This window comes from Triticum dicoccoides, chromosome 2A (genome assembly GCF_002162155.2).
Source record: "Triticum dicoccoides isolate Atlit2015 ecotype Zavitan chromosome 2A, WEW_v2.0, whole genome shotgun sequence".
Taxonomy (NCBI): Eukaryota; Viridiplantae; Streptophyta; class Magnoliopsida; order Poales; family Poaceae; genus Triticum; species Triticum dicoccoides.
This window is the reverse complement of record NC_041382.1, coordinates 25,422,476-25,434,828: the sequence shown is the minus strand read 5'-3', so window position 1 is coordinate 25,434,828 and position 12,353 is coordinate 25,422,476. Positions and strand designations below refer to the sequence as shown.

Here is a 12,353-nt window from a genome sequence, read left to right as displayed (position 1 = left end):
GTCGCCGCACGCCGTCCCTGCCCCTCTGCGCGCCGCCCCTGCCCCGACGTCGTCGATGCGCCACTCCCCGCGCCCCTGCTCGCCCCGACGCCGCCCGCCGCACGCTACTCCCTCTGTGAGCACCGCGCCTCTGCCGGCCCCTCCGCCGTCGTGCTATTTTTTTACTTATACATGCTATTTTTTTACATGTTTTTAGATTTTCATATATGTATGTATGTATTTTTTAGATATATGTATTTTTTTAATGTATGTTCATATATGTATCTTCGTATTTTTTACATGTTTTTTTGTATGTATCTATGTATTTTTTCAATTGTAACGATGATTTAAAGTATACATATATGCAAAAGTTAGATTTTTAGAAAAGTTTTATCTATATATGTTCTCTGATTTAGTACATTAATTTTAGGTTAGTTTCATTTTTAGAAAAGTTATATATATTTAGGAAGAAGGAAGAGAAGAAAGAAGGAAGAGGAAGAAAAAAAGTTTTATATATGCAAAAGTTATATTTTTAGAGAAGTTTTATATATCTAGCTAGGAAAGGAAGAAGAAGAAAAAGAATAAGAGGAAAAAGGAAAATAAGAAGACGAAGAAAGGAGAAGAAAAGGAGAGGAAGAAGAGGAGAAATAAATAAGAAGAGGAAAAAAGAAGAAAAAGAAGGGGAGAAGAAGAAAGGAACAGAGGAGAAGAAGAGAAAATAGAATATTTTTCTATTTTCTCTTCTTCTCCTCTGTTCCTTTCTTCTTCTCCTCTTTTTTTTTCTTCTTTTTTTTCTTCGTTGCCGATATACCCCGTGCTGATAACTTCGTTTAGTTTTAGTATTAGTTTATGTTTAGTTTAGGAAGAAGGAAAAGAAAAAGGAGAAGAAGCGGAGAGGAAGAAGAGGAGAAATAAATAAGAAGAGGGAAAAAATAGATCTTTCTATTTTCTCTTCTTCTCCTCTATTCCTTTCTTCTTATCCTCTTTCTTGTTCTTCTTTTTTTCTTCGATCTTCTCCTCTATTCCTTTCTTTTTCTCCTCTTTTTATTTCTTCTTCGTTTTCTTTTTTTTATCGGGTATGTCGTTGTCGATATACCCCGTCCCGATAACTTCGTTTAGTTTTAGGATTATATAAGTTTATGTTTAGTTTAGGAAGAAGGAAAAGAAAAAGGAGAAGAAGAGGAGAGGAAGAAGAGGAGAAATAAATAAGAAGAAGAAAAAAGGAAAAAAAAGAGGAGAAGAGGAATGGAATAGAGGAGAAGAAGAAAAAATAGAATATTTTCTATTTTTTATTCTTCTCCTCTATTCCTTTCTTCTTCTCCTCTTTTTTTTATTTTTTTCTTCGATCTTCTCCTCTTTTTATTTCTTACCCCCCGGCCCTCTCGCTCGACCAAGACTCTCGAGGACACTCAAACCCTAGAAAAAACGATGTCGGTCTCCTACCCCGTCCCGCGGCGCCCCTACCCGACAAACTCTCTCGAGGCCACCCAGATTTACCAAGTTAAATGAGTGTTGTTGTCGAGGCCACCCCTTTTGGAAATATGCCCTAGAGGCAATAATAAATTGATTATTATTATTATATTTCCTTGTTCATGATAATCGTTTATTATCCATGCTAGAATTGTAGTGACAGGAAACTCAGATACATGTGTGGATACATAGACAACACCATGTCCCTAGTAAGCCTCTAGTTGACTAGCTCATTGATCAATAGATGGTTACGGTTTCCTGACCATGGACATTGGATGTCGTTGATAACGGGATCACATCATTGGAAGAATGATGTGATGGACAAGACCCAATTCTAAGCCTAGCACAAAGATCGTGTAGTTCGTATGCTAAAGCTTTTCTAATGTCAAGTATCATTTCCTTAGACCATGAGATTGTGCAACTCCCGGATACCGTAGGAGTGCTTTGGGTGTGCCAAACGTCACAACGTAACTGGGTGGCTATAAAGGTGCACTACGGGTATCTCTGAAAGTGTCTGTTGGGTTGGCATGAATCGAGACTGGGATTTGTCACTCCGTGTGACGGAGAGGTATCTCTGGGCCCACTCGGTAAGACATCATCATAATGTGCACAATGTGATCAAGGAGTTATCATGGGATGATGTGTTACGGAACGAGTAAAGAGACTTGCCGGTAACGAGATTGAACAAGGTATCGGGATACCGACGATCGAATCTCGGGCAAGTACAATACCGCTAGACAAAGGGAATTGTATACGGGATTGATTAAGTCCTTGACATCGTGGTTCATCCAATGAGATCATCGTGGAACATGTGGGAGCCAACATGGGTATCCAGATCCCACTGTTGGTTATTGATCGGAGAACGTCTCGGTCATGTCTGCATGGTTCCCGAACCCGTAGGGTCTACACACTTAAGGTTCGATGACGCTTAGGGTTATTAGGAAGACTTGTATGTGATTACCGAATGTTGTTCGGAGTCCCGGATGAGATCCCGGACGTCACGAGGAGTTCCGGAATGGTCCGGAGGTAAACATTTATATATGGAAAATTGTTGTCCGGGTTCCGGGAAAAGTTCGGTTTTTTCCGGTATTGTACCGAGAAGCTTCCGGAGGATTCCGGAGGGGTCCGGAGGTCTGGAAAAGGTTCCACCACGTCTAATACAGCATCATGGGCTGTAGGGGGCGCCCTAAGCTTAATGGGCCAAGGGCACCAGCCCCCCCAAGGCCCATGCACATGGGAGAGGGGAAACCCTAAGGGGGAGGGCCTCCACTTTACTTGGGAGGCACTCCTCTCCCCGTTTGGCTGCCTCCCCAACCCTAGATGGGATCTAGGGGGGGCGGTCCCCCCTCTCCCCCCACCTATAAATAGTGGAGGGGTGGGAGGGCTGCCACACCCTTGAACCTGGCGCAGCCCTCCCTCCTCCTACCTTCTCCTCCTCCTCCATGGTGCTTGGCGAAGCCCTGCTGGAGAATCATAAGCTCCTCCACCACCACACCGTCGTGTTGTTGCACTTCTTCCTCAACCTCTCCCTCCTCCTTGCTGGATCAAGGCGTGGGAGACGTCTCCCAACCGTATGTGTGTTGAACGCGGAGGTGCCGTCCGTTCGGCGCTAGGATCATCGGTGATTTGGATCACGACGAGTACGACTCCATCAACCCCGTTCACTTGAATGCTTCCGCTTAGCGATCTACAAGGGTATGTAGATGCACTCTCCTTCCCTTCATTGCTGGTTTCTCCATAGATAGATCTTGGTGACACGTAGAAATTTTTTGAATTTCTGCTACGTTCCCCAACAACCCCAAACCCTTGAAGTGTTGCCGAGGCCACCCCAAACCCTTGAAGCACTGCCGAGGCCACCCAAACCCTAGAGAAGCAGCGTTGAGGACACTAATATGATTCCTTATTGTGATTATCTAGCTAGTTCTATGTTTGCCACTAATATATCCATCTGTCATGTTTGAATAATAATTGCCATGTTGCAAACATTTGCAGAAACTATGGAGCACCCCCGAGACGAAGCAACAGAAGCGGTGTTGGGGGACATAATCGCACAAGGAAGTGATGCCATCATGTCATTTATGAACGAAACCGATGGTCTGGAAGGACAGGGTGAAGAAGAAGGCTATGATTATGATGGATCCGGTGACACAATGCTGTTGCAAGAAGGAGACCTTGATGATGGCTCCGGTGACCCACTGCCGGTGCAAGAAGGAGACCGTGATGACGGCTCCGGTGACCGAACCGAGTCCGGCCAGGTATATATACTAGTTAAGCCCGTGCTAACTAGCTAATTGATGCATTCATTGTTTTGGTATATGTACACATATTAATTAACTCTTGTCTTTCTTCTTTTTTCTGGCCCTTCGGATGGAGCACAACTTCGGTAAAGAGACGAGGCCCGAAGAAAAAGTTGCGCTCGGATGAAAGGTTTGAGATCACAACCGGTGAAGGGGAGACTCGGCTGGGTTCTTCTCTGAAGACTCCATGCCTATGGCGGAAGGAGCTCATCAACCTTCCGAACTGGACACCTCCGCCTCCTCCTCCTCCTCCGGCGAGTCAGGGCACTCCGCCTCCTCCTCCGGCGAGTGATCAGGGCACTCAGCCTCATTCTCCAGCGTGTGGCGGCACTCCGCTTCCTTCTCCGCCTGCACCGGCGTGCCCGAGCAGCCAGCCAACTCCTTCTCCGCCTCGCCAGCAAGGGCGGAAGAGACCCGTCGCCGCTCCGGCTGCTCTGGCGCGTCGTAGTCCTTCTCCTCCGCCTCGTAAGCAAGCATGAAAGAAGACAGCCGCAGCCGCTCCGCCTGCTCGGGCGTCTAGCAGTACAGCCAAAGGCGGGAGGCAATACAGATTCGGTCCACCTCTCAAGCCTCTAGAGAAGTTACCATACAAGAGGACCGTGGAAGAAAATGCGAAGATTGTGGAAAAATAAGTGAAGGACTTATTTGAAGGGATCAAAGCAAAGAGACATCCACCTCCGGAGGAGAAGGTAGATCCGGTGAAAGCTCACCGCACTATCGATGCCCTGAGGAAACCACCAAAGTCTCTGCTGAAAACAACTATGAGCGCATTACTGCAAAGGTATATATCGAAGAGGAGCGGTCGGGAAATACTATCAGTGATCGAAGGTTAGCAGAATGACGAGTTGGGAAAAAAATTGCCCATCTCGGCGAACAAGCGGACCAATCATGCCCCCCGCTCAAGGTGTCTAGCGATATCGTCGCTAATGATCCGAGGATGGTGCCCGGTTATACCAATCTTGGAGATTACTTGCCCGACGATGTACATTATGATTTCTTGGAGGTGGAAGAACACAAATAACATTACAGGAAGCCTCTTGTAAAAGATGAAAAATCTCTAACAACGATGATGCGAAGATTCCATGATTGGTACATGAAAACCTGCAAAGAGTCTGGGGGAACGAATACTTTGTATCTGAGAGTTAAAGAGGAGCACGACCTCGTTGCAATTGATTTGTTGACTGTTCCATTTGAGAAGTTCTTTCAGTTTTTGAATCAAAAGGCCCTCGATAAATAAACGGTCACTTGCTACTGTCTATAAGTACTACTTCTGTCATTAAGTCTCTATATATAGCTCAGCTCTTTCATTGCATGCATTTACAATTATCCTCACTATATTATGCAGATTGAAGATCGTCGAGTGCAGAAAAGCAGAAATGTATGATATTGGGTTCATTAACAAAAATCTTATAGATGAATTTCAGGTTAAAAAGAGCGCCGAAGATGCCAAGGCCAACTTGCTCCAATCATTGAGAATAAATCAAAACAAAGATAAAATACTCTTTCCTTACAACTTCAAGTGAGTGTTACTGTCTTGTGCATATTCAGTTTCCCTTATTACTCGAGCGAGGTTATAGTACTGTAATTGATGAGTTATGCATGCGTGCGCAGCTTCCACTATATTCTCTTGGAGATTAAGCTTGAGCAGGGACTAGTAACCGTCTTAGACTCGAGACGGAAAGATCCCGAGACCTATGTGGACATGACTAAAATTCTCAACAAGTAAGTTCGATCGATCATTATCGCACCATATCGGCAATTTTTTTCATTTCCTGATATCTCAAGTAATAATTATTTTCTTTGTCTTGCAGGGTTTGGAAAAAGATCACCGAAGAAGCTCCGGGACTGCCGAAGGAGCTCCGATATACATACCCGAAAGTAAGTACTACTAGTTATCTAGTTCCACGCATCTCCCGTTGATTCTAGAAACTTTCATCAATGCCATTTGTAATGCTTCATTATCAGTTTGATTGACCTCTATTTCTCGTAAAGTGCTTGTGGCAGGAACAAGAGAATGATTACTGTGGATACTACGTGTGCGAGTTCATCTAGAATATGACTTGCAAAGATAAGCGGGGCTACTCTAAAACACAATTTGATGTGCGTAAGCAATAATATTCACAATTTCATTTTATTACACCATCATTTCTGTTGAGTTTCATTCATATATATGTATTAACCCCCTTCTTCAAATTAGACGTGGGAGATGCGGAATGAACTTCTACCAGAAGATCGCATGAAAGCAATTCAAGAGGAATTGGCTGGATTCTTTCTTGACCACGTCATCAATAAAGCCGTAAAATACCATGTGGAACTTGATTTCAGATGCTAGGGGATTCTAAGAGATCTTAAATATTGTATATGTATGTAGCCAGTAGCATCGGATAGATAATACAAAACTTGTTGTTCGACCAATCTCTCGGAGAAGGAGAGGTCGATCACTTCTTTCAGTATGCATGACGAACTCCTGTACTTCATGGTTTCCTTGATTTTCTTACTAGCTAGCATGTCGAGGGCCTCTCTATACGTATATAGTATGTAGCGTCGACCAAGCACGGAGATAAGAGAGGACACTTCTCTTTATTAATTAATTAGCTACCTAACACAATATATGAAACACTTTAATTAACCATACAAAACCCCCAAATCCTCCCCCCCCCCTTCAGAAAAGAAAAACAAAAACCCTAGCCCTTGAAAAGTTGACGCGTGGATGCTTTTTGGTTCCGGTTCGTGCCAGCAACCGGGACCAAAGGCCCTCCTGCCTGGGCTCGCAGCACCGGTCACGTGGAGGCCCATCGGTCCCGGTTCGTGTAAGAACCGGGACTAAAGGCCTTGGGCTTTAGTAACGACCCTTTAGTCCTGGTTCAAGAACCGGGACAAATGGGCCAGACGAACCGGGGCAATAGGCCCTTTTTCTACTAGTGGTAGTAGCTTGTACTAGGATTTCTGGACCATATAGTTTTCTTTCAGTGCAAAAAAACATTAGTCAATTACTACATGACTTCCACCCCATGATGCACCTGATTAAGCATGAATATAAAATTGCTACTATGAACAGGAATCACTCATGCACGCAGAAACTGATGAATCTGGCTGAGCTAGATCCGTCGATTGTTGATCTGGATTGTTGTGAGATGCGCGATTTTGGCAAGTTTACTGGGAGCATATGGTCAGTTTATTCATGGCTTGCCAGAGAGAAAATAACGTCCTAAGATAGAATTGGTCTGACCAATATAAAATAGGAGAAGATGCAGAAAACTGATAACAGGTTCACTGTTATAACTAGGTTACTGTTCAGTGCGGATTTTATGCTGAAATTTGCATGATAGACAATTCTGATGGATTAATTACACTACTCTTTATTCCGAGGCTCATGTGCTGACCTCTGCACAAATCTAAGCTTCTATGGATATAAATGACTTAAGCTTCAATTCATTGATCTGTGCAACTTACTCTCTTTTTGCTGCTTTCAGGCAATGGTTGAGTACCTCAATTGTTGACTTTGTTTGCTACAGTGGAAAGATCAATCTTTATGTTCACCTGCTGTGCTTACCAAGTTATACTTGTTCACCCTTGTGTCTACCAACTTAAAGTACATTAGTAATCATGTGCGTTATCCCCGTGAGTAAATATAATGGCCATGAATTCATAAACACAAAACTTCGTATCTTGCTCATCCCATCCTAACTTATCCTAAGGTAATGTTACCGTGCTTGGTAGTGAGGACAAGCATGCAATGCACATTGACATTTCAAATTATAATTGCATTTGTTGATCATTCATCCAAGTTACATAGACCAACTCCCCATACTTCAGAACATACATGATAGGTAGTAGTTAATGAGCACCATATGATGACATGTCAGAAATGCTACTGTAAACATCTAAGATGTTCAGTACTACCAGCAACAAGAACAAAAGAAAACGGCGCGGGAGCCTTATGAGAAGAGCAAAACCCTAAGACTAGGAGACTAGGATAAATGGATGGGGCTTGCTCACACCATCCTCTTCTCGCAACTCGAAGGATGGAAGGAGAAACAAGCTCTCTCGGAGTAAATGCAGAGTAAGCAAACATTCATCCCATGGGGAGCATCCCACGGACCTGGGAGTGAACCCCAAGTAATCGACATCTTTACTTTGCATAGTTCGTAAGAACTTGCCATCGATGTCATAATGCAACAGACATCCATCCCCAGGAAGCTTGATCAGTAGGTCACGATCGTTGACCGCCGCCACCTTGGGGCAGTAGTATCCACTTGATGATGAACTGGGCAGGTGTAGCGACGAATGGACTGGTAAGGATGCCGCCATCTCCGACAAGTTAATTCGAAACTTGAACGCCCAGTCCCAGACCTCAGCCTCGTAGTCCTGCATCACCCAAGCATGTATAAAGGCCAAATCTTCAACAGTGCTGGACAAAGTTAGTGCGCCGTCCATCTCTAGCATCCACGCCGAAGGACCTAGCGCTGCGGGGCGCTGCATCCACCGGAATGTCTCTCCGACCGTGTCAAAAGCCAATATGTTGTCGCAGACGGTGTCTGATAGACCTGTAGGACCGTCCCATTTCCCAGTGCAGGTTGCCATGGTGTTGTACTGGTGGATCACTGTAGGAAGGGGGCAATCCCAGCCACAACACTTGGTCTACAGGATGTAACATGAATGTTGATCCGATGAATGAAAACTTACCGTCCTTCTCACTATTTCCTTGGTAGATGCATCTTGGCTCATGGGACCCAACCGTATGAGTCTTTCAAGAAGGGCACTTGCATGCGGCGCAGCCGTACCGATGATAAAAGGACTCCAAGGGACTGACTTGTCTAGACTCTGGAGTGAACGAGGAGACTGATGTGCTGTGTATTTGTTGGGGTAATTTATGAAATCACATCAAAACACGATGAACATACGCGCACAAAAACTTTAGCGAAGGACCCTTTTCGTGTCCCTTGTTCCCTTTATTTCTTTTCTCCTTTTCTCCACGATTGTTACAAAGCTATAGCCTGCCATGTATATATACACGTCTGGCCAAGCCCTCACGCTCAACTCTGTCCTAATCTGACTCTATTTTCTAATCAAACTCATACTAGTATTGCCTACACTAGACATGCCAACTAAATTCTAATCCAAACCGGACTCCTACTACGTGTGCTTTAGCACACAAGGACACCTAATCTAACTAGCTAGAACAAGTACTAGCTCTCCTCACGCCACTAGCTAGCTTGGGACCGAAACCTTTACCTAAACCAGATGACTAATCAAGATTACTCTAACATTCTCTCTCTAATATTGACTTGTCATCTTCTTGTACTCGTTCTGATTTTGACTCGCTGATATCCACATCTTGTTGACTCATCGTCTCAACCGCCATATTTGTACACTGAGTATGACCTGTCTGGAAACACGCAGAACCTCCTTACTCTATAATGTTGTGCCACCGTCATTGCTTGGCGGCTGCCTTGCAGTCGGTCCGCACCATACTCCTTGTACTTGCTTGCAATAGATCCACTCTCCATCGGTCGCACACCTCCTCGCTTTACGATGGCTTCGCCTACCATCTTTCGCCTTCGGCATCACACCAAATCCACACTGGCCGCAATCAGGATACTCCACGAGGATATGGACATGACTCACGGAACACCGTGCACACCGCCTCCACTCCAACGAATCATTACCAAGACGGGCACTTGGACACGACGACGACTGACCGTGCAAACTCGCACCACTCCTTGACTCATCCGACTCCCCCGGATGATGATCTTGATGAGCTCCAGCGCCGCACCTCGGCACCACCTCTCCCATCAACGACCTCCTTCCGCCACCTTGCTGACGACAGCATGCCATCTCTCTCCTTGTCGCTCCGCTGAACGACGGTCGCTTGTTCCTCCTCTTCTCTGCCTCACCCAGCGATTTCATGGGCCGCACCTCCTCATCGCTGCACCACCCAGTGACCATATCGCCCGCCCCGAGGCGCTAAACAGGTCGCGACCCCAGGCAAGCACGGCTTCAAATCGACCCACCTCTGGTACCAATTGCTGGAATTTCGCCCACAGATCGATCACATCAAAACACGATGAACACACACGCACAAAAACTTTGGCCAAGGGCCCTTTTCGTGCCCCTTGTCCCCTTTATTTCTTTTCTCTTTTTCTCCATGATTGTTACGAAGATATAGCCTGCCCATGTATATATACACGTCTGGCCAAGCCCTCACGCACAACTCTATCTTAATTTGACTCTATTTTCTAATCAGACTAATACTAGTATTGCCTATACTAGACACGCCAACTAAACTCTAATCCAAACCGGACTCCTACTACGTGCGCTTTACCACACAAGGACACCTAATTTAACTAGCCAGAACTAGTACTAGCTCTCCTCACGCCACTAGCTAGCTTAGGACCGAAACCTTTACCTAAACCAGATGCCTAATCAAGATTACTCTAACATTCTCTCCCGAATCTTGACTTGTCATCTTATTGCACTCGTTCTGATTTTGACTCGCTGAATATCCACATCTTGTCGACTCATCGCCTCAATCGCCATATCTGTACATTGAGTATGACCCGTCTGGAAACACGTAGAACCTTCTTGCTCTACAATGTTGTGCCACGGTCATTGCTTGGCCGCTGCCGTGCAGTCGGTCCGCACCATACTCCTTGTACTTGCTTGCAATAGATCCACTCTCCACCGGTCGCACACCTCCTCGCTTTACGATGGCTTCGCCTACCATCGTCCACCTTCGGCATCACACCGAATCCACACTGGCCGATATCAGGACGCTCCGCGAGGACATGGACATGACTCACGGAACACCGTGCACACCGCTTCCACTCCAACGAATCATTACCAAGACGAGCTCTCGAAAACGATGAGGACTCACAGACGCAACGACGACTGACCATGCAAACTCGCACGACTCCTTGACTCATCCGACTGCCCCCGATAATGATCTTGATGAGCTTCAGCGCCGCACCTCGGCACCACCTCTCCCATCAACGTCCTCCTTCCGCCACCTTGCTGACGACAGCCTGCCGTCTCTCTCCTTGTCGCTCCGCTGAACGACGGTCGCTTGATCCTCCTCTTCTCTGCCTCACCCAGCGATTTCATGGCCCGCACCTCATCGCTGCAGCACCCAACGACCATATCGCCCGCCCCGAGGCGCTAATCGGGTCGCGACCCTAGGCAAGCACGACTTCAAATCGACCCAGCTCTGATACCAATTGTTGGAATTTCACCACAGATCGATCACATCGAAACACGATGAACACACACACACAAAAACTTTGGCCAAGGGCCCTTTTCGTGCCCCTTGTTCTCTTTTTCTCCACGATTGTTACGAAGCTATAGCCTGCCCATGTATAGATACACGTCTGGCCAAGCCCTCACGCTCAACTCTGTCCTAATCTGACTCTATTTTCTAATCAGACTCATACTGGTATTGCCTATACTAGACACGCCAACTAAACTATAATCCAAACCGGACTCCTACTACGTGCGCTTTAGCACACAAGGATGAAGGAAATATGCCCTAGAGGAAATAATAAAGTTATTATTTATTTCCTTATAATCATGATAAATGTTTATTATTCATGCTAGAATTGTATTAACCGGAAACATAATACATGTGTGAATACATAGACAAACAAAGTGTCACTAGTATGCCTCTACTTGACTAGCTCGTTAATCAAAGATGGTTATGTTTCCTAACCATGAACAATGAGTTGTTATTTGACTAACGGGATCACATCATTAAGAGAATGATCTGATTGACATGACCCATTCCATTAGCTTAGCACCCGATCGTTTAGTATGTTGCTATTGCTTTCTTTATAACTTATACATGTTCCTATAACTATGAGATTATGCAACTCCCGTTTACCGCAGGAACACTTTGGGTACTACCAAACGTCACAACGTAACTGGGTGATTATAAAGGAGTACTACAGGTGTCTCCAAAGGTACATGTTGGGTTGGCGTATTTCGAGATTAGGTTTTGTCACTCCGATTGTCGGAGAGGTATCTCTGGGCCCTCTCGGTAATGCACATCACTTAAGCCTTGCAAGCATTACAACTAAATGAGTTAGTTGCGGGATGATGTATTACAGAACGAGTAAAGAGACTTGCCGGTAACGAGATTGAACTAGGTATTGGAATACCGACGATCGAATCTCGGGCAAGTAACATACCGATGACAAAGGGAACAACGTATGTTGTTATGCGGTCTGACCGATAAAGATCTTCGTAGAATATGTAGGAGCCAATATGGGCATCCAGGTCCCGCTATTGGTTATTGACCGGAGACGTGTCTCGGTCATGTCTACATTGTTCTCGAACACGTAGGGTCCGCACGCTTAAGGTTACGATGACAGTTACATTATGAGTTTATGCATTTTGATGTACCGAAGGTTGTTCGGAGTCCCGGATGTGATCACGGACATGACGAGGAGTCTCGAAATGGTCGAGACATAAAGATTGATATATTGGAAGCCTATGTTTGGATATCGGAAATGTTCCGGGTGAAATCAGGATTTTACCGGAGTACCGGGAGGTTACCGGACCCCCCCCCCCGGGAGCTATATGGGCCTTAGTGGGCTTTAGTGAAAAGGAGAA

The 12,353-nt window shown here is 45.5% G+C and overlaps 1 protein-coding gene across 1 annotated transcript in view; it reads right to left on the bottom strand.

Annotated features, from left to right (window-relative positions):
- Nucleotides 1–8,330, bottom strand: part of LOC119357481 — a 17,713-nt gene extending 9,383 nt beyond the window's left edge. The window contains exon 1 of the mRNA XM_037624414.1: nt 7,849–8,330. Coding sequence (XP_037480311.1) covers nt 7,849–8,330 — 482 coding nt within the window. The remainder of the gene's footprint in view (nt 1–7,848) is intronic.
- Nucleotides 8,331–12,353: the final 4,023 nt, after the last annotated feature.